This window comes from Melozone crissalis, unplaced genomic scaffold (assembly GCF_028551555.1).
Source record: "Melozone crissalis strain CALT ecotype California unplaced genomic scaffold, PUWL_Pcris_2 ptg000061l_1, whole genome shotgun sequence".
NCBI classification, from domain to species: Eukaryota; Metazoa; Chordata; class Aves; order Passeriformes; family Passerellidae; genus Melozone; species Melozone crissalis.
In genome coordinates this window covers 226813-249404 of record NW_026535839.1, presented here as the reverse complement: position 1 = coordinate 249404, position 22592 = coordinate 226813, and the positions used below count along the sequence as shown (strand labels likewise).

General features: G+C 42.2%; 1 protein-coding gene across 2 annotated transcripts in view; it reads right to left on the bottom strand.

Annotated features, from left to right (window-relative positions):
* Window positions 1–7537: 7537 nt before the first annotated feature.
* The window catches only part of JAKMIP2 (janus kinase and microtubule interacting protein 2), a 36008-nt gene continuing 20953 nt past the window's right edge, over window positions 7538–22592 (bottom strand). The window contains exons 11-21 of one of the 2 annotated variants that reach the window (XM_054288024.1): window positions 21591–21674; window positions 21227–21289; window positions 20960–21058; window positions 19505–19603; window positions 19118–19171; window positions 18302–18367; window positions 17397–17465; window positions 16313–16390; window positions 15500–15703; window positions 14193–14258; window positions 7538–13524 (exon numbers count right to left, since the gene is read on the bottom strand). In XM_054288024.1, coding sequence (XP_054143999.1) covers window positions 13474–13524; window positions 14193–14258; window positions 15500–15703; window positions 16313–16390; window positions 17397–17465; window positions 18302–18367; window positions 19118–19171; window positions 19505–19603; window positions 20960–21058; window positions 21227–21289; window positions 21591–21674 — 933 coding nt within the window. In that variant the 3' untranslated portion in view covers window positions 7538–13473. The remainder of the gene's footprint in view (window positions 13525–14192; window positions 14259–15499; window positions 15704–16312; window positions 16391–17396; window positions 17466–18301; window positions 18368–19117; window positions 19172–19504; window positions 19604–20959; window positions 21059–21226; window positions 21290–21590; window positions 21675–22592) is intronic. The other variant, XM_054288025.1, reaches the window with a different exon arrangement.

Below are 22592 nucleotides of genomic sequence, written 5' to 3'. Positions count from 1 at the left end.
GCTCATATCTAACACGGGGGGAAGAAGGAGGAAGGTGGGACATTTAGAATTATGGCATTTGTCCTCCCAAGTAACCATTGTGTGGGATGGGATGCTGCTCTCCCTGCCTGCCATTGGGAAACAGTGAATTAATTCCTTGGTTTGTTTTGCTTGTGTGTGCAGCTTTTGCTTTACCTACTAAAGGGTCTTTTTCTCAATCCATGAGTTCTCTGTCTTTTACCCTTCTGATTTTCTTCCCCATCCTGCTGGTGGAGGAGTGAGCAAGCGGCCGCATGGTGCTTTGTTGCTGGCTGGGGTTAAACCATGACATGTTCTTCATATGAAAAACTGTTTCACACATTCTACACTGATGACTAATGATAATTTTATAGTTTAGAATAATTCTCTGGATTTAAATTAAGGAAAGTATCACAGCTTGCAAACTCAGGACCTAAAATATAACTGCATCCAGTGCTACTTGTCAGAATGAATATGTAGAATTTCCTTGGCTTCCATTCATAAAAAACTATTTTAGATGACTAATGAAAACACACTGATTTTCCTGTGTGCTAAGCACTTCCAAATCTGTCATTTTCTCACCTTCTTTTTCAGTGTAGTCTCTCCATTAATCCTAAAAACTATCTACTTGTATTCTCTGCATGCCTGTACAGAAGTTCAGATCATTAACTTGGAAACTGCTGTTGAAATATGCTGTCTTCTGCCAGGTCTCAGACCTCCTTTATCTGTCTCCAGGAAGTGAAGTTCATTATGTTTCCCCTGGACCATGCAAAGCAGAATAATAATCTTGTTTTATAAAGTATGTTTTGTGTCACGTTAACATGACTTAACTTCTGGGATGGTTGAAAACATGCAAAGAATGTACAAACAAAAGAGTTCCAGTTCCATTCAAATCTCTGAATGCACATAACCATGGCTATTGTAAAGAAATCAGAATTAATGAGTCACTGATCGTTACAGCAGAAGGATCTCACTGAAAATGATCCTTACTGCATTTTTATCACAGTTTGTTGTTAAAGGAAATGGTCTGCTCAAGACCAGAGCATTTAAAGCACTGGAGTCAGCAGCTAATATCCCAGCACACGAGAGAGTTTGTCTCACTTGCTGAGTGGGTTTATTTCTCTGATTATGCCCTACGTGGCTCAAATATGCATGGTTTTCCTGTGTCTGAGGCAGTTGGGGAATTTGGGCAATTTGTAGCATTAGGTTAATTTCTGCATTTTACTAGGTAGGTTGTTGTAGTATAAGGCCAGAAGTAAACCAAAGAGTTATCATTAATTTAGGTACAACAGGAAGCAGGGCTGGTGACGGGGTCTCAGTTATGGCTCTGGACTCAAAGCCCTGCTGGCTGCAGCTCCAGGTTCATCAATGCCAAAGCTGTGTTCTCTCCCAGTCATTATCATGGAGCTAGGTCTGGAAACAACAAATTACACAGGGATAAGCTGACAGCGTGATTAGAATTCTTAGGGTTAGAGATCTGGAGTAAAAGTGTTGTTGACCTTTAGTTAATAGATGACCCTTGTTTGGCCCGTGACAATGGGGTCACCTGCTTGGTTGCTGACTGCTTTCAGTTCTTGTGTCCCAAGACTCAAAGGTATCAACTGAGTGTAGTGCTAGTTTTGTGGGCTCTGTACATCTCACTATATCGTTTGTTATTTAACTGACTGGGACAAAATAAGGCACAAAGGAGTGGGAATGGTGTTTTCATCTTCTCCAAGGCCAGAACTCAGTGAGATGGGACCATACAGGGATTAGTATTATGGTCAATGTTCAGGATTGTATTTGGAGGTCCTGAAGATTTGTTACTGGTTTTTGGAGGCTCCCTCTTTATATTGAGAAATGTGACTGCCAATCCATCCCCACGGGAGCCTGGTGTGGAGGGGCCTGTTTCACACAGCTGGGCTCTTGCCTTTGAGTGCACGTCAAGCCCACTGCGCATGTTCCAGCTTCAAGATCTGCAGTGGACCAGAACTCCATGCAGCATTTGAAGATAAAAATGACCAAGAAAATGGTACTGCGACATTTTCCAATCTTCGTGCTTTCCCTAGTTATCCCTAAGATGGCATTCAGCTGTTGAGCACTGACCTGCAAGATCCCTCCCTTGGCAGAAGTGCCTCTCATAAATGGTAAATGTTAGTCTATAATTAGGGAGTCTGTAATCCATGGATTAGTGGCTCCGTGCTCTAAAGTCTCCATCTGTTCTACACATTGAAATCATTATATCTCTAGTCTCAGTCCTGTTTCAGGCTTCTAAAATGGTTTTCACAGGATTTTCTTTGTTGTGCAAAGCAGCTTGTTCATGGCTGGCACTTGCTGTTCAGGCACTGGAGCAGATGTAGCACAATGGCCTCTTGTCAGTTTAGCACAAGCTATGGGATGCATCTCTACCCAAGCAGGAGCAGGGCTTTGAAATGTATATTTTGGTCATGTGCACACTCAGCCCCCCTGAACACAAAGCAGAGGGCACACTGCCAGTTTTTAGGGCTTTTACTATGTTTAGATGATATCCCAAACAATGGAAAACTGTTGCCATCCAAAGGGGCTACAGAGACAAGCCAGAGACCTTCCAATGCATAGTCAGACTTCAGTCTAGCCATGAGCACTCACCGTGCCTGCTCTGGCAAAAGCACAGCCTGGGATAGGGCTTAGTCCCTTGCTGGCCAAAGTATTTTATGATCAAATATCAGAGAAAATAGCGATTTCTCAAGGATGGCTGCAACCATGGACCTCATATGATCACCCTACAGCCTGCCTGGGGCAGGCTGATGTGCTGTCATGTACCAGGGACAGACTCACACCAGGCCTGCCCATGGCTTGTCCCAGGACAGTTTGCAACTCCCTTGCATTGTCCCATCATTTTATTGTCTTGTAGCTGAAGATACCTTGCAGCCATCCCAGAGAAACACCCAGAGCATTTTGGACCGAAAATCTGGTGCAGAGTTCTTGTTATTGTCAAAAAAAAGGATCCCTAGGATGGCCATACTTCCGTGTGTATACAGGAGATGGCAAAATCAGACATAACAGATATTTTAACACCTAGGCTTACCATTCTGAGCTGTATCTGTACAGGACGCAGGTTTTCTTGCATTGTGTCTTCATTCCATCAGCAAAGTACTCCTGATGTACTCCAGCAGGTGTTCAGTCTGGGAGCTCATGCAGGAGCTTTTCTACACCCCTATTGATCCAACTCCCATTACCAGCAGTTTCCCTGAAATACAGTTCTGATTTTATTAGAGATTTTTATAAAAGTGAATGCCTCCTAGTCTGGGCACTGAGCAACTACTGTGTTGCGCATCATTTGGTGTAAGGGATGTTTGTATAGGCAAATGAGCTGCACAGCCTTACCCAGAGAGGATCCTCACAGTCCTTCTGAGCTGAGCTCATTCCACAGGCCCTGCAGCACACATCTATTTTATATTGTGTATCTTTAATTCTAAATTAGTGTATTGTAATATTAAATGCTCCTTCCATTTTATTTTCCAGTCAAAAGAAACAAGACTGCTTGGCTCAAGTTCTTTGCTTCATTCATTATTTAAAGATCATTGTGCAAGGGAAATGAACTCTCTAATATTTGAACTCTCTAATAGTAGATAACTAAATCTAGATCCAAATTTCTGTGTTTCAGACTCACTTAATGTGTTTCAGTCTTCTAAGAGCACTTTAAAGATATGAAGTGCAGTTCTTGGGGACTGGATCTTGCAAAAGATAATGTTTGGGATTATTTTAGTAAAGAATACTTTAATGTACTGGGCTATTCTGTAACAATCTGATATTCTTCAGCTTAGATTTCTTGAGTGCAAAAAGGATGAGAGAGGTACAAATAGCTGGCTACAAGTTTGCACTTCCAAATGTTCTTCCCATTTACTTTCTAAGATTTTCTTGACAATTTTCTCCCCAAAGGGCTGTTTGGCAAATCCAGAATCGGAACCTGTCAAGGGCCGAAGGTGCGGCGCTGACCCCTGCAAACAGATGCGGGAGGCAGCTGCGCCCCTACAGCCGGTCACCGCCGTTGCGGCTCTGGGATCCCGGTCACTTCCAAGGGTTCCGCTCCCGTCCCTGCGCTTCCACCGAGCCTTCCCCAAGCAGCGCTCCGTCGCGGCCCGGTGTCCCCGCGCTGCCCCCTGGCGGCAACGCGCGGAGAGCCACCCGGCCCCTCCCCGGCCCCGCCTCAGCCCCGGCCCCGCCCCTGGCCCCGCCTCAGCCCTGGCCCCGCCCCAGCCCCTCTCCTGGCCCCGCCTCAGCCCCAGCCTCGGCCCCGCCTCAGCCCCGGCCCCGCCCCGGCCCCTCTCCTGGCCCCGCCTCAGCCCTGGCCCCGCCCCGGTCCCGCGCCTGGCCCCGCCTCAGCCCGGCCCCGCCTCGGCCCCGCCTCGGCCTGGGCCCAGCGGAAGGCGGCGAGCAGCGGCTGTTTTGTATTTCAATCTGCGGCTGTTTTGCATTTCAGTCTGCGGCAAGAGCCTTCGAGAGCTCCCAGGCCGTGCGCCGCGGACTCCAAAAAGGCAGCAGCTTGCTGTTAGGTTTTGGTTTCTGCACAGGCCTGGCAAACAGCAGTCAGTTCACCCTTGGCCCCGCAGGGAGCGCTGCCTGCCGTCCCTTTCCCCAGTGATCGCGCAGGATCTCGCTCGCTCTTTAATCGGTGTACTCCCCCGTACCCCCACAGCCCCTGCTGTGTCCCAGCCCCGCGCCCCAGCAAGTGCCTCCGTAACCCAGCTTGAACGTGATTCCTCTGAACCAGCTCCAGATATGCTGAATATATCCGTGAACGTAAAGTGTTGGTTGCTTTTTTTTTTAAAAAATGCTGCTGTTTTATTTTTTATACAAACTAAAACACCAGAGGTCATTGAATCCTATATTAAATACATAAATTAAAAAATAACCATTCATAAAACTTTACATACAATAAGGATTCTCTCCTACACGTTAATACATATAGTACAGGTACATGTCCAATGTTTATCAAAGGGTCATTCTGCAAGTAATTTACAATTTTGTTCTGGAATAGACACCAAAAAAATCTGGAACAAAAAGTATATATAAAACCACAGAGGTGCTGATGTGAGAGAGGGCAGGGGAAGAAAAAACCCTTTGGATCACCAGCAGCTGAGTGTTCTCTGAGCCCTGCTCATGTCATGAGAGCCTGGCCTGGACAGTCCTCGTGGGATGCCATAGAACTGAAAGCTTCGGGTTTCAGCGGATGTTTCTCACGGACATAATGGTAGCTGGTTGGACGATTAACAACACCTTAAAAAAAATTCTCCATTGTCCTCCAGGCACATCAGTAAGAAAGGATGGACCTGTGAGCCATGCTGCTAACACTGCAAGAAGTACCATTTCCTTACTGCAACCCCAATTGCCTAAATTCGTCTCACGTAACCAGGCCCTCATCTGAAGTGTTTAAATTCAAAACTAGTCTTCAAAGTCTCATAACTTGGTCACTGGGGGGAAAAAAAAGCAAGTCAGATTGTGGTCAAGCTGATTTGTACTACCTTCTGTGGCTCACCTTCTGCTTTGGCAGGATGGATAGCCTGGAGTGCTGCCACTCCTGAACAGCCTTGAAGGGATGCACGGGAGGGAGCCAGGGCTGTATTCACTGTCCTCAAAGGCTGCAGTACATTGATTTTATTTTTGTTGTTGGCTTTGGGGAGGGGAGGTTGGCTACAGTGACTAATCTGAGGGAGGATTCTCAATCCTTTGCTTCAATGAACATCAGGAACAGCAGAAAGCCCAGGATTAACAGTCAAAGGAGAGTGAAGGGTCCAGAAAAAAAGAATCAAAAAATTAGCTGCCCATGAGATGTGAAACTAAATCTGGAGGAATAATCTGGATTCAGTTCCCCATGCCTAGATTAAAGTACATTTTTGTAAGCTACAGCAATATTTCTATATACAATCAGGAATTGGTAAGTATATGCATATATATGTATATATATGTACATATACATATAGATACATGTGTATATATATATACACACAGACATGAAACTCATTTTATCTAGCTGATAGCAGAAAGTTCCATTAACTCACATCAGCATGTGTGTTTTAGGCATGGCATGTGTTATGCTGCAAGGAGAGTAAAGCAGCGGTGGTTCAGCTCCCTGGAGGGAAGAACAATCTTTGAAAAGTCTGCAGATCCAGGTCTGCTGCAGTCAGACTACCAGCACCCATCCCACCCTGAACCCCTGGCAATGCAATACCTGCATGCATATGTATACACACAGGAGTAAGGGAGGGCAAATTAGACAAAAAAGAGAAATTAAATAAGATAACATGACTTAGGGAGTCTAAATAATGAAGCCTGCCACAAGACCAGTTAGGTACGTTGTAAAAGTGTGTATTTCTAACTGTGCCATAAACCTTCTGTATGATTGCCTGAAATAAATGTTTCTAGGGGTTTTTTTTTAAACCAAACCAGCGGTGGAAGTTATTGCACCATCACTGAAACCAAGAGCTGCTAATTCTTCTGCAAGAACTCCGTGCTTTAACTGCCAGCCCTAACACTGAGGAAAGCCACCTGAAGGTGGCAAATTACCTGATGCAGCAACAGAGGAGAAAAGAGTGAGGTGGGAAGGAACAACCAGAGAGAAGGCTCCCTCTAGCTAACAAGCTGCTGCTAAGCTGCTCAGAAATCTCCAGCTGTCACAGGAGTGGGACCACTCTTCAGGGCCCAACTCCAGAGCTTCAGGACTGAACTGCTAGCTCATGGAAAGCACAACCTTATTCACAGAGTCTTCTGCTAGGGAAAGGAATTTGAAAAAAGCCCACGCAATATGCCTGCAGTCATGTAACGTATCTACCTACAAGCATATTTCTTTAAAAATGAGCCAGCAAACATACAGCTTGGTGCCAGAACTCAGTAAACCCCTTGGCTAAGCCAGTGTTTCAAGAAGATGTGGTCATTCTATAATTTAGATTAACTTTAAGGAGCAGGAAAAAAAATCACTTGCTAATAACTTCTAATCTTCCATGGAAGGTTTAACACTATCTCCTGGCACTCAAGGAATAAGGATGTTAGGATGTTAGCAGTCTTTGTGGAGAAACTGAAATGCAGTTAGTCAAATGGACATTACTGATTAAAAGCTATTCTGGCAAAAAAAAAAAAAAAAGGTATCTGTGAGGGGCAGGCATCATTGACACCAGAGAAACTCCCTCCCTCCTATGGCTAAGGAACTGCTTTTGATGTGCTCCGGCAAGTAACCTCACTGCTTTGTGCCTCAGCTGCTTTGTCTGTAAAAGTAAACAGGCAAGCAAAGGAGAAGATCTTTGAGAAACTCTTTGAAAGCTCTTAAAAAGCTTCTGATGTGCGTAAGATGTTGGTACATGTGATCCCTGCTTTGAAGGTGTAAGTAATGTACAAGCTGTATTCTGGCCCTTAATTTTCTAGTTTTTAGTACAGAAATCCACTTCTTCTAGTTAAAATTAAGGCTCCATTGCAGATAGAGCCTGGCCACAGGAATCCAAAGTCGGAACAGGCAGGACTCCGTTCCCCAGAAGATGAAACCAGAGGCACTGAGCAGTGCACTGTCAGCCCACCAGTGAGAAAGGGAGGGTGGGTGCAGCTGGCTGCACTCCTTCCTCAGCACAGGACTCACAGTGACTGCTGCAGGCATTGTGCTCCTCAGGGAGTGCTCTTCTGAAAGACTGCAGGAGTGCATGGACCTACATTTCTGACAAAGCGATGGGGGCATGGACCTATGGCCTCAGGGAGGCACCACGGCTGGGTTCCAGGCTTCATGAGTACAGAGGTAAGTAATGCTTTCAAATGAAAACTACTTTTAGTTACTCTTAACTGTGGAAAAATCTAAACAGACTAGCAATATTTCTTATCTGTAATAAGGTTGTGTTCACAATGTTTTTCCCCATTTTTGGTCTATGTATCATTGATCGGGAAGCCAACAAAGTCAGTTGACAAGCTGAACATTTTTTCCAAGCTGAGACAAAACAGTTGGAAGCTGATGCTTTGTGAATCATGTCATATGGATAAGGGGATTAGCTTTCCTCGATGCCCTGTCCTCCAACATCTCTTTTCTTTCTCAGAAGCTATTCTGTAGGTCCAATTCAGTGGTTACTCTATAGTGAAACCAAGTATAGTCTTGGTTTTATTATCTCAATGGCAGTCTTTAAAGAGTATGAAAAGTATCTGATAATAGACAGGCTGTTCTTCATGGAGGGATGGTGAAGAGAGATAAGGCTTCAGCTCCACTGGAAACCCTCCTTATGCCATCCACCCTCTTCTGCCATGCCTTGGCCAAGGCCAGTGGTGCTGTGTAACAATCTCAAGCACAAAACATGGCGATCTGTCCTGCCCACCCTGCAGTAACACACACTGGGCTTTTTTCCTTTCTTCCTTCCACATTGCAGCTGTCATTTGTTCCTGAGGTTAAAACCAAAGAGGGAGAGCAGGAGTCCCTGCAGCGAGAAAGCCACATACTTCAAACTGAACACTTTGTTGTCAGCATCTCTTGAGTTTCTCCTACTCTCATCTGTTCATTTTCGATCCATTTGTCAGATGACAGGGAAACATTTAAATGATTGCCCTGCACAGCAGGAATAGATTTTTCAATTGTAACTTTGGTTCCATGCCCAAGACACACTGACTTGATCAGCTGAAAGTGGTCCCTTCCCTTTAAGTTCTTCCTAGGTGATGTAGGTTATCAGTTTATTTTTCTTCCCCTTTTGTAATTTCAACATACAGGATTTCATTAGATGCAGCATATATCATAGCTTTAGACAGGAATTGTCAGGTAACAAATTTTGAGTGATGGCTTTAAAATACAAGGTGGTTGCAGTCTTGGCTACAGGTTGTTCATTTTTATACATTTGAAAATAGGTGTAAACAATATTCTCTTCATCGAGGGGTGGAAGCATTTGCCTTTATAAGGACTTATCTGTGTGGTCGGGCACTCTAAAAGTTAAAAAAAAAAAGAAAAAGAAGAACATCTGTATCAGATAAGGTGTAAGTTTCTAAGTTCCTCTACCTACCTATCCCAGATTTGCAAAGATAGAATCAATATATCAATCAGGAAGCTGAAAAGGCTAGTTCTTGTAGCTATCAGTATGAAACTGGTTTTGTCTGCATGAAAAGCACTTGTGAGAATTCTGTGTATTTTGATAAGCTTGTCCATTGAAACCCCACGAAGTTCAACCCTGTGGTGCATAAAAGTCCCCATGGGCATGTTCACATGAGTAGTATGCATAAGTTTCAATGACTCTTGAACCAAAGCTGCCTACAATTCACCCATAACAAGAGCCACGGCAGCAGGCAATATCCTTGGGGTGTCAGAGCAAGCCCGGAATTTTGCAGCACTGAGGCAAACAGAAACTGCTGATGTTCTGAGAAAGCCTACCTTACCTATAGAAAATAACTTTGGTTCTCAGGTTTGAGACCAGGGGAAAAAGGGCATATTTTGTCTTTGTTATCTCAGCATTTAAGCCTACATAGTAAAATTCACTGGGTGCAAAATCCACACAGACCACACTTCCTTATGTGATCACAAATAAGTGGATACATATGTTCACAAGCACAGAGAAAATGCAGGTAGGAAAATCCCATATAAACAGGAATGAGAGCGCTTCTGGTATGGATACTGTATCTGCTGCACATGGCTTCCTTCATTTGCACATTCTTGTCCTTTGTTATTGCAGTACAGCAGTGAGTCAAGTGTTCACTCTGGGTGAGAAGGAAACCAGAAGGTATCATCTGTGACCACATTGTGGATTTCTCTCTCCTGCTTAAAAGACTGGCAAAGGATAAACTGCACCAAGGCATGAACAAAACCAAAGACTTTTCACCATCAAGTGGCTCCCCAGCATGAGCTGGGCTTTTTGTTTGTTTTGTCAGGGATCTGTACGAAGTCCCTTATGATAAGGCTACGACAGTTCACTTCCATCCAGTAGAAGTAAAGCACTTTTGTAGTATATATATATAGTATATTATACATATGACAAAATATACAGCTCAATAGTTGTAAGAAGAAATGCTGATGGCACACTCCCCATGCCGTGCTCACCTTTGCTGAATTAAATCACCTGGGTAGGCAGGTGTTTTTTAACGTGAATGGGCAACACAAATCAATGTTAGTTATTCTCTCCAATTCCATGTATTCCAGCCTTGGAGAATACGACTGTGCTAAAATCCCTCTCCTTCTTGCCAACACCATTCCCAAATTGCCTGTGTCTGGAGATTTCCCCTCAGGTACTGAAGGGAGAGGATCCCATAGAGGAAAATGCAGGGGTGAAGGCAGGGGATGAGGAGCTTACCATTACCTTGTTTTTGAGGAACTGCTACAAGACTTGATGCTTTGCACCTGTGGAGTGACTGGCCTTGGTAAAACACTCTACAGGTGTCATGCGTGCTGTGATGCTGGGCCTGCTGCAGCTGTCTTTACAGTTCAAGGGAGTTCACAGCAGTGCAGATCCTCTGGAAAAGCATTGAGTTTATATATCCCCCACACACACCTCTCCCGTAAGACTTTTCCACCTTCACAGTCCATGTCGATTCTGTAAGTCACTGTATCTCCGCTACTGTCACGGCTCTTTTCCTCTGTCACTCAGCTCACCGTAATCTGTCTTGTTGATCCCCACCTGATGTTCATCAAGCCAAATATGTAAAAGAAGGATGGGAAAGGCAAAAGAACCCTTCACCTCCTGAGTGGTCCTAGGAGTGCCACAACTGCCTGGCAGGCTTTATGGGGCTGTAACCCACATTTCAGCTCCTGCTGATGCTTCTCATTGTCTCTATGGGGAACTGGAGCCCTGTGTGCTCCAGGGACCAGCCATTATGGAGCAACAGTGACTTCAATGAGTGAAACTCAGCTTGGCATTGTAGTTAGAGCAGCATTCCTGGGCTCAACAAAGTGATCTCGAAGGGATTTACACCTGCTAAACCTTAGATGTTATGTAAAACAAGAGGAAAACCCATTGAAGGAGATTGGGCCAGAATGGGGGGTGGAGGGTGGAGAGAGAAAGGGTGTGAGGAGGGAAGTGAATTCTTGACACAATCCCTAATGGATCCATGTAAATTCCCCTGCAATGACATCGGTCAATTGTGAGCTGGGACAGTCGTGTATGCCTTAAGGACAGCACATAAATGTTTATATTGTTTTGATTTTTAGTCCTGTTCAATGAACATGACAGCAAGATGTGCATCAGCTCCGTGAAGAGCAAGAGCTGAACAGGACCCAGCAGCCCATGGAGGCAGGATGACTCCAAGTGAAAAATAGCAAACCTCCTAGGACTTAGGAAAAATATGGAGTTCTGACCTCAAGCATCTCATTAGCTTTTCTAACCAGCCAATACCTGCCCTCAAAAATTAGGCCAAAAGGTTAAGTGTTATTAGCAAATGGTATTAGCAGATTGGTATTGGTAATACTAGGACGTAAAAGCTCACCAATTCTGTAGCTGTACTAGAAGAGGCAAATACTCATTAGAGAACCAATGCCATACCCACACTGGTGGAAAATGTAGGTGCAAACTGTATATATAGAAAACTCTGAACCTCTTATTGCCCAAGTTTTTCTCATATGCTGCACAAGGACATTATTTCAGTTGTGACAGGAACGAAAAAAGGAAAACAGTACAGGCAAATGGAAAAAAGTCATGCAGGCAGGTTCTCACAAATGTCACTACAAGTTCCTGTGATTTTTCAAGGAGCACCTTAAATCCAATATTTTTGTTAATTTGGAATCTCCCTCTAGGTTGACTGCTTGTTCTAGACTCATGATTCTGTGGTACAGCAAAAGACATAGTCATAGAAAGTTATTTGCTACTACTGTGTACTGTGAAAATCTTGGTTTCTTAAAATTATTCTGTCCACAATTTGGTCACTTCAGAAGAGTTTCTAATTTTTTTCTCCATTATGAATAAGCAAGAAACTGTGAAGTCAAACTTCCACCAGTCAGAGATACCTAAAACATCTCACAGCTATACTATGCTGCACCATGGTTCTCAGAAATCCTGCAGTAGGAACACAATTAATGCAGTCATAAGTTATTGTGTTTCATAATCACTGGATCAAGGCAGTATGTTTGAAACTGCAGCAACTTGATAATGATACTGACTCTTGTTCACAAGAGCTGTGATCACTGATCTGTCTGCATTTCTCCTAATTCTTCTCTATGGGTTGTTCCTCATTCAAGCCAACCTCCAGGTATATTGCTGCCTCAGCCCATGGAAACATTCATTTTGAGGTCTGGCCAAACAAGGACACAGTGGATTCCAGCTGAAGTGACTAATTCTGAGAGTTGTCTCTGCATCAGCACAAAAGTGCAAATGAAAGCTTGGATCTAGCTGAAATAAAACACGAAGTAGGGGCTTTTCCTTAAAGGGAAAAGGGAAACCCACCAAACATGACCCATGCCACTTAATTATAATCAATACCTTGAATTGTATCTGGAAACAAAAAATGAGCTGGTACAAATGGTGGAAGGGCAGAACATATTTCACACAACTGTATCTCAGCTTTTATCAGGTGGAGAGCAGAGGAATTATTCATTAACACAGCTGAAGCCAGAGCCAAGAGAGACTGAGAAATTTAATGGTATGGGTCTGTCCTCAAATCAGAAAATTATGCTGTCATTACATGTTCTTGAGACTTTAACATTATGTTTTCTATGCTATGTTCTACTTTTGTTATCCTGGATCAAAAGAAAAATTGTCCTAGCCCAGCATCCTTGTTCTGGAAGTGGCTAGGCACAGATAAAAATGGGACCATTATAGTTCTCTGATTTATTTCCCCATCTTCACATTACCTTTTGAATTCAGAACTTTCAGCTGCTAAGCATACTGTGAAAGACTTCTTTACCACCTGTACCCTTAACTATGAATTTTTGTTTCTTTAAGCTTGTTACATGGTAATTGATTCTATTAGACGGTGAACAATAGCAAGCTGTCTGTCCGTCCGTCCATCCATCCATTCTATGACAATTTTTTTAGACCTCTCCAATACCTCCTATTAGCAGTGTCACTTCCTGAGCCATAAAAATACTTCCATTTCTCTATCTCTCCCTTCCTGTCTCTCAGCAGTTGATCCTTCTTCCTTGTCTTTCTTTGTATTTTTCCTGCTACAGGACACTTGTTTTAAAAAGTAGAGCTGCTGCTCTACCTGTTTCAAAATCCTGATCTCCTTCCTCAGTGCTAGTTCAGAGTGTGTTTACGGTTGAGGTTATTTTAACTGTTTTCCATCTGCATCCCTTTGTAAACATCAACATTAAATTTCCCCTGCAATTCCCTTGGCTTTTTGATACTGTGAAATTCCTTGTTAGCTTTTATTTTTCCAATTATGAATAGCACAATATCACCAGCAGCTTGGCAGTACAACAACCCCCTACTGTGAACTACTGCAAATCGACAACAACCTGCTGCATTTGCAGACTCCAAACATCCACAAGAACACACAAGGATGTGATCCTCCGGTCTGTGCAAGAAGTGCTAGCTTTGAGGAAATAAATAAAACAGTCTTACCTTTCCAAGAGGCACATTGACATCAAGGCCAAAGAATAAAGGCAAGAGAGAAGAACAAGAACAGAAATAGAAACTGCAGAAGAAAAATAAGACTGTGTAAAAATTAAAGATAATGGCATTGCAAGCATCAGAATTATTTTTGCACTCTGTAGAACAACTCAGTTAGAGTATTTATTAATTCAGAAAACACTGTTACTCATTACTAATGAGGGTAACACTGTTACCCTCATTACTTCTGTAAGTACCACATCACCTCCCAGGCTTAGAAAACAGATCCAAATAATTTTGGTGATGGATTACAATTGGCACCATATTGAAAGCCTGAGGTGTAACTATCACATCATGATACCCCAGGGGTTGACAAGTCATAAAGCTAGGTAACAAAAATAGCATGTGTGGTATTTTTAAACATGTTAAAAGACAGAGGCTGCAATCCATGCTAGAAATAGCCTGGATATATAAATACATAAATATAAACTTATATATATGTACACATGTATGTTTATAGTACCTACACACACCCATATCAAACACTCACCATTACATGTTTAATAATGTAACGTAGTGTTTTAAGATTAAAGTCTGTATCTACTGACACAAACTGAAAAGAAAGGACAGCGGACCACCACCAACAGGTGGAGCTGACTGAGCAGAACTAAAAGCTCATATAGTTCAAGAGAACTGGATGACTACTTTCAAAACAAAGTTAATCAGTGCACTTCAAAGGATAACAGAACCAACCTTTTCCTCCAGATCCTTAATTTGTCTCTTTTGGATGTCAGTTTTATCTTCTAAATCTCGGATCCTCTGGAAATCAGAAAAGAAAGCATATACACTAAATTCTCAGTAAATCTATCCCACTTAAGTAGCTTAATGTTCCAAGGGCCAAAACCCCAGAAATCAACAAATGCATTTCTGTGGCAGGGACAATCTTGTGTCATACTGTGACTCTATCCACTCATCCCGCCAAACCACAGCTTTACCATGTGTGCAACTGCTCAAAATATGATCCTGCATATATGTATCTGGATCCTTAAATGCTAGAAATTAGTATAAATGACTGATAAGTAATATCTCCAGGGAAGGAAACTATACATACTCCCTGGGTAATCTGATCAGTGGTTGGTTACTCACACAATGAAGAAATTCTTTTTGATGTTCAGGTGGAACCTCTCGTACAACGGTTTCTGTCCACAGCCCCCTGTTCTATTGCTTGGCTACCTCCTCCTTCCTTTGCCTCTCAGCCACTTCCAACTGAGGCTGGCTCAGAGTCATTCTGAGAAGCCAAAACTGCTGTGGCAGCGTCCCTCAGGGCAGTGTCCCTCGGGGCAGCTGGCATGTTTAAAATCAAGAAGCTTCTTATGTTGCAAAGGCCTGGCATCAAAAGGTGGACGCAGTCTCAAGTGCCCAACTCAGGATCAGGCAAAACTGTGAGAGCTGAGCCTTCCTGTGAACCAATTCCCCCTAACCACTGGGGATGTGCTTCTTCTCTTACTCCCATAAATGTCTGAGTCAGATCTGTTTCATGGTGCAGCTTTCATGTTATTCAATGTGCTGTGACAATTTGCCATTTTGTTCTGGGACCTCACAGCTTGCAGAGCAGCAAACAACAGTCTTTTAAGGTAAAATGCAGTACCTTATCTCAGCAGTGAAAAGTACAAATCCCCACTTGGGAGGGACAAGTAGTATCTGGAAAAACAGACAGCTCTCCTGTGCCATACGAGCCAGCAGCATTTACTCCGTTTCTCTCGTGCCCAGTCCAGTAACTAGAGATGACCATTTTTATTACAAAGCTAGAACTGTGCAGACAGAATTCTGGATGAAAACTTAAGGCTAGAATTTTAAAACTCAAAATATGCCAGAATAATCTTGCACAAGCTAGTATCATGTGTGCTTGCATGCAGAGAAAAAACAAAGTAAGAGACAATTCAAAAAGCTGGATGCCAGGCTCCCTCATGGCCTACAGCTTGCTTAGATTTGAGCTCAGATTGTGTTCTTACAAAGAAAGGCTGAGAAGACACCACATGTGTGTGGTTTCCTCTTCTTACCTGATGAGCCTGCTGGAGCAGCTCCATCCTCTCCTGAAGAATCTGGCAATCATATTCTCTGCTCTTCCTCAGCATCTGACGTCTTAGCTTTTCTACTGCTGTCCTCAGCTCTTCCTGCTGTTTTTCAGTGAGTAGTTCCCCAAACTTTATCACTGTTTCTTGCTGCAAAGCATTGTACAAGGTCGCTTCAAGCTCCTGGATCCTCTGGTTGATGCAATACCAAAAGTCAATTAGAGATGAAACATGGTTTAAAGCACATTGGAAACTGGGGGATTGGTGGCAGATTCAGACCCCTGCATGAGAGGCAGTCCCTGTGCTCAAGTGTGCAAAAATCTGAAAAACTAAACTCAGAAAATGGTTCTATGTTCTGAAAAAAGGATAGGAACTTTTATTTTTAAAGTATTTTAATATTAACTTTCACTGAAATCCTTCACTTCTACTCTTTTTTTATGGAGTTAGAGTTGGACAGAATGTTCCTATCTGAAGTGTAAATTATTTCACCAATTCTAAAATTTCCACCTGTTGCCCTAAAAAACTGCAGCTGGACAAGCCAATATTAATGAGCAATATCTGCCTTAAACTGACAAGAGTTTCAGACTTCAGGAGATGTGCCTTTTTATGACATGAAAAGGTGAGCTACTGTGTTGAAGCTGTGCAGATTGCATGCTAGTACTCAGAAGAAAGAGGAAAGAACAAATTTTTAAAAACCCAGTACTAACAAAAAAACAAAAATCTCTCCTCCTGATTCAAGAAAAATCTGCATGCTATTGCAGAGCTGGCCAGTATGTGCTGCAGAATTTCCTTTGTACATACCATGTACGCTTGGTCAAGAGCTTGCTTTCTGTAGTCTAATTCTTCCTCCAAATAACCTTTTATTTTGCAAAATTGCTCCTACAATGAAGGATCATTTGGACAGAAAAACAAATTAGTTACTCCAAATACTTTAGGAAGTTTTATCAAATCATTTACAGATATCTAATTCAGCAGGACAAGAAGACTGGTTTTCGACTGATACTCAGCAGAGTTATTAATACCTGACTCAGCTAGAAAAGAAGGAAGGGCAAATAGCTGTAGATTGCTCTTGTAAGTGAATACGTCTGACGTACATGGAACTAAATCCATCCTCTCTGTTGGCTTCAGTGGTACTGCTTGGCATTTCAGTAGTGAAATTTAGGGTGTTCTTTGTGATTTTTCTAAAGATATGTCCTCTGGCATCAGGAATTACTCTTTTTGTGCCTCCTCTTATTTTTGAAGAGGTGTAAAAGTGGACTGAACTAAAGAGGAACTAACTATACATTCACATTCACATTCCTTGGGAGCAGCTGCTGTGCATTATCTTATCAGTCCACCTTAAGATGAACAGACTTAAGTACAGACATATCACAGGAACAAAACAAGCCACTACTGCTGTCTAATTCTTGTAGTTATGTTTGTTCATCTTGTAGGCTGCTGCCATTAACTCGAATAAGAACAGGGTAAGGTATTAACTTTACTTAGTGTGTAATGAAAGCCAACAGTGTTATGATTCATTTCAACAATTTCTCACATGCTGGTCCTGAATAAAATGCAATACAACAGCTGATGTTTAGGCTGTGAATCTTATGAGACAAACAATGCATGCATCTCTGAAAATTATTGAGAAACCTTTGAGCCCTTGGTACTTGTTAATAAACAGTCATCCTCGTAGAAAGAGAGGCATTTTTTAAACTTTTACTATTGCTGTTACTGTTATTCTGCATGTGAACTGGACCAGGAACAATTTTATGGATTCACCAATAATCAGACAAAAGGTGCATAGTTCATTTGTCAATACACTTTCCTAGTTATTTTTTGGCACATCAAGTAAGCGTGACACAATCAGTGTCCCTAAAACATGTAGTAAGAAAAGTTTTCTTACCATATCACTTTCCAGTTCCATCATCTTCTGATGCAGAGCAGCTTCAGCTCCCTCAATCTGCTGGATCCACTGGAGAGAAGACAATGAGACCTGTAACCTGCTGTGTTTTCTACCACACAAGCAGTGCCAAATGAGCTATGTACAGCATCTTGTTGGTCTGTTTTTTGCAGCCTGTTGCTGCTGAGCTTATCTTGAGGCTGTTTGTGACAGAGGCCATGATGTCTGCATGTAGCACTAGGCAGGGAAGCAAGCAAAAGGATCACCACTGCTGGGTCACCAGAAGATGGAAAAGCACACACCCTTTGATGGACAAGGAACCCATTCCATCCCATGCATAAGGGCCAACAATGGGTCTATAGCATCTCAACAATAGCTTAGTTGGCTTTATGGCAGTTCTGTTTGAAGCAGAGGCATTGTTGTGCAGAATCCTTGGAAGCTGAAATCATGTTGAAATCTGCGTGCTGCATTTGAGCCTTAGAAAGCAATTTTAATCACCCCCCACTTTCTTCCTAATTTTTGAAACAAGAAATATAGACACATACTTTCAGTGATATTTTGGCATACAGATGCTTTTGGAAGCTTTAGAAATCTCAGGACTGTAAATCCCAAACTTTATCTAATTACAGCTTAAATTTCTGATGATTTCTCATTCGGTTTTCAATTGCAAGTTTTGTTTCATATTATTTTTGTATTTGTAGTTTTTTCCATTGCACAGCTTGGGCCAGCTCAGTTTGTTATTTTTGCTGCTTCAGCAAGGTGTTTGGGACTGTGCTGGCACAGTTTATTTTATTTGGGGAATACTCCCAACAGTAGAAAGTTTAATGATATTGATGACAACAACAGGGCAGAAAATGTGTTAGATGAGGCTTTAGATAACATGTAAGAAAAGCAAGCATGTGATTTACCTTTTCTGCCAAGGACAATACCGTGGAAGCCTGAATTATAGCCACTTGTTCTTCATTCCTTAAATTCTGTGAAGAGAATAACAGGAAAGAGGAAAATTGGCAGCAGTTTCCTTCATGAACAAAGACAATCCAGCCTACAAACCAGCTCTACAGTTTTCAGAGAATACCTGTAGTACTGAGTATTCAGTTTCCATTGAAACATTCAGAGTCTGTTCACATATTATATTAAGAAGACCACTAGTTTTGCCTTTCTACATGATATGGATTAATTGTATCATTCATTCCATTACACCTAAAGAGAAATGTAAACTAAAATTAGACCCATTTGTTTGTCTTCATGCTAGTTTTACAAAGCTGAATTTCCATTAAAGCTTTTGTAAAAATAGTGCTGATCTACATCAGCACATGAATAGACAATAATGATTTTTTGTTTTTATTTCTTATAAACTTTTTTAAGACGTATCTAATGTTGGCCAGAGATACAGCATCTCTTTTACATGGGCAGCTATGCCCTCTTAGAAAGCCACAGGGAATTTGATAATTCTTGCCTATTTGTGAAACTGTAAGAAAGAATCCTAGTCCTGATGAAGAGTGGTTTACTCAGACTGCTGAATTCCTTCATGTGTTTTCCTGAGTGAACAGGGCCCAGTCCCAAATATTAGTAGTCTTTGGACATTCTTCCCAGTCTGCTAAACCGTACAGAACAGATGCATAATTTAACAAGTATCTTTGAAAATAGTCATAACTATACATAAAACTTACTGCACTGTACAAAATGCAGCTTGTAAAGACAAAATATCTCCCATTTCAACTTACCCCATTATCACCTAGGATGTCTAACTGCTTTATAAGGTCTGGGATGCTGACATCCTGCAAAGAGAGAGTAAGGTAAAGGCATGGCATCCACCTTTTATTATGGCTGTAATATCCATCTATCCTATGAACAACATGGAAGTCAGCCATTTTGTTTTATCCTATGGAAATGCATCATACATTGATTTCAATTGCCTTTGAACCAGATTTTATCATTATGGAGAGAATTTTGAGTCTAATTGAACTGTGTCTGTCACCACACTCTTACATTAGACCATTTTTAAATACCTAAAGTCTAGTGGAGTTATTTGTAATGGATTATATGGGCAGCACCCACCACTACTTCCACTTCTCCTTAGGGAGAAGCACTCCTTTATACAACTGACCTACCTTAACCCCTTCCTTCATGCAGTAGATCTGTAGAGCACTCACACCATCTGAGAATGGGTGAATCTGGAGATTAAATGGTGGGGACCGTCTCTCTCTTTCCTGCAAATTAATTGAAAAGATGCTAGAGAATCTATTAGAATGAAGGAGATGCACATAGGGAATGCCATAGCTGCTGTTTCTATCTTGGCTTTGCAAGCCAAGCTCTTCATTCTATAAGCCAAGGAAAGAATCATGTAGACCTAGTCTGAAAAAGTGAGCCAAGTCGGACAGGATCCTAAATCCAACGTAACTACTTAACAGGAAATTATTTGATAAATTATGCCAATTTGCAAACTGGCTGTGGAAAGGCTGTCACCTAGCTAAGATTCAAGTGATTTGCTTTATTAAGTGTTGAACAACTGTACATGATTGTAAGTACTCCCTTTAGAAACAGGTGTTTGACTTCAGATATTGGGAGACTCAGATTACATATTTTCCTCATCCTGGTATGCTACACATTCTAACATCTGTGGAAAACCGTATGTTCAAAAAAACTGATCGACATAGCTATTTATAGACCTTTATCGCTTAAAATTTACAAATATTTGTGCAGTTTTAAAGGACCAAAGACAAGAAAAAAAACTGAAGATGCTATTTCTCATTCCTTTCAGGTATTCAGGCAAGCATGGAAGTAAAGATTAGACTTTACTTTCACACATATTTTTGGTTTATGAATATGTAATTCATTTGAGCAGTTCAGCTCCCTGCCATATGGAAACACAGCCGTCAGGTAAAACTGTAGGACAGTTCTATGAATAAGGGGCAAGTCTGACACAGCATTAAGTTATGAGAACCAGGAAGGTCTCTGTGTGGCAAATGTATTTGCCCTTGGACAGCAACTGAAAAGAACAAATAAAAAATAAACCATCTTACACTGGGGAAGAGAGCAGGTGAAATTTTGGTTGGCTGGCACTCCAAAGAAGAGTCTGGAACTAGAGGCAGTCTGGGAAGAAGAAGCTTGAGGTCCTGCAGAGGCTTCTAAAGCTCCTGCACCAATGTCCAGTGTCACCTGAGAGACTGTTTGCACCCACTGCAGGTCATGGAAGAGCTGCTCAACAGGGAATGTGTCCAGTGCCCGCAAAAGGAACAGCACTCATACATGGGCAGACAGGCACCTCCAAGTATGAGAAAAATCATGCCCACAGGTGTGGCAGCTAAGAGGCACACTCATGTTAATCAGTTAAGCATACCTCTGCACACTGGGCACCTGGCTCAGGCTAAAGTGAACCAGCTGAGTATGGTTTCCAGGACACTAGAGCTGACATACTTCAGCTCACAATTAAAAATGCTAGGCCTGATTTGTTACTCTGTTTTATTGCTACAACACTTGTGTAAATCCTCGATTAAAGCCGGTGTCCATGCAAGTGCACCCATTTAATTTTCTACCAGCTCTACTGCAAGAAGCACATGCATCACCTCCAGCTCAAGGTTGCGGAACTCCAGCAGCTCGTTCTGGTCTCGCGCATCCTGCAGCTCCTGTTGCAGACGGTTGTTTTCTGCTTCCGTTTTCTCTATCTAACAGAAATATGTAAAATCATGACCTGTGTGACTGTTACAAGAACCATAAAGTATTTGGTGAGTAGTAGTTGAGGTAGCATAGCCTGTGCAAAATCTAAACACTTAAGATGTCTCACAGGATCCAGATAACCCTTCAGAGTGAACATGCAAACCTTTGGAACATACCTTGTCTAAAAGCTCTTGGTTCCTCTTAATAAAAAGCTGCTTGTCTTCCACCCAGTGTGAGTCCTGTTGAATGAAGTAGTAGTATTACAGAATAGTCAAATTCCATAAGCTGTGCACATTTATTGAACATTGGAGCCACAATATTCAAGCTTTAACATCCTACAGGAACAAGCTGTCTTTTACAGAACAACAACATTTTAAGTTTACCAAGGTGTAGCAAGGCTTCTGAACTTGCCAGATCTGCATGTTTACTGACTGGCAACATTACATCTCATGGAAGTTTATACTAAAGTTGTGCTTGGTATTTTGTAAGCAGAGCGGGTAAGATACAGAATAGGGGAAAAAACACACAAGAATTACTTACCTGCCCTTTCTGAGCCAAAGTTTTCTCCAGATCTTCTATTTTGGCTTTATACCTCTGGACTTCAGCTTGAAGTTGCTCCTGAGCCTTTTGAAGTCAAGCACCACATTAATGAGTAACAAAACCAGCAACGTGATTGGTATAAAAAGGAAACCAAAACCAGCAGAGCCTAGCTTCATGCTGTCAGTTCCACTGAGTGAGCAACCATTAGAAAGATTCTGACTTGGTGAAGTTTTGTGCCACCCCTTAGACTGACACACAGATGACACAAGAGAACAGAGCAGTGGATCAGCCCCAACTCCCCACCCAAGCCTGTTCCACCATGGATTGCATCGGAGCAGCAAAACACAAGCTCAGGTATTTGGGGTGCTCTGCTCCAAGACCCTCATAAGGGGCAATCCCTAAATTACAAAAAAAGTGCTTAGCAGATCAGAGTGGCAACAGGTAGTGGGAAGAGGCAAATTTAACTGCCAGAGGGTTCTTCAAGAGCTGACTCAACTAAATACTAAAAAAACTGGTATGATCTCACAGCTAACTGCTTTGAGCAAGAATTTGGGCTAGAGACCGCCTGAGGTTCCTTCCAGCCTGAATGATTCTATAATTTTATTAGAGGGACAACATTTTTAGCCTTGGAAGTTTTACTGTAGCCTGCATCATATTAAAATTTAAATGTAATTTGCACTTATCTGTTAGAAACATTCAGGTGTTCCTAAAGTTGGTGCAATGTGCGCCTTTGTGAAAACCCACAGGTCTTCATTTGCCTTTAAAACCCAACTCCCATCACAGCTAGACAAATGATGAGAAAACCCTTGTGATTCTGTGTCAGGCTGCAGAGTTGTCTGCTTTGGCATGCCTGCCTGACTGCAGTTTTCAGGTTCAGGTGGAGGATAGCTTCCTGTAAACTGAGTGATTGTGTCCATTCTTAATGGTCACTCTCTTTCAAAATGTACTCAGTAAATGAGTGAACAGACATTTCTCAGTGTTATGGATGCTGTATGTAGCACC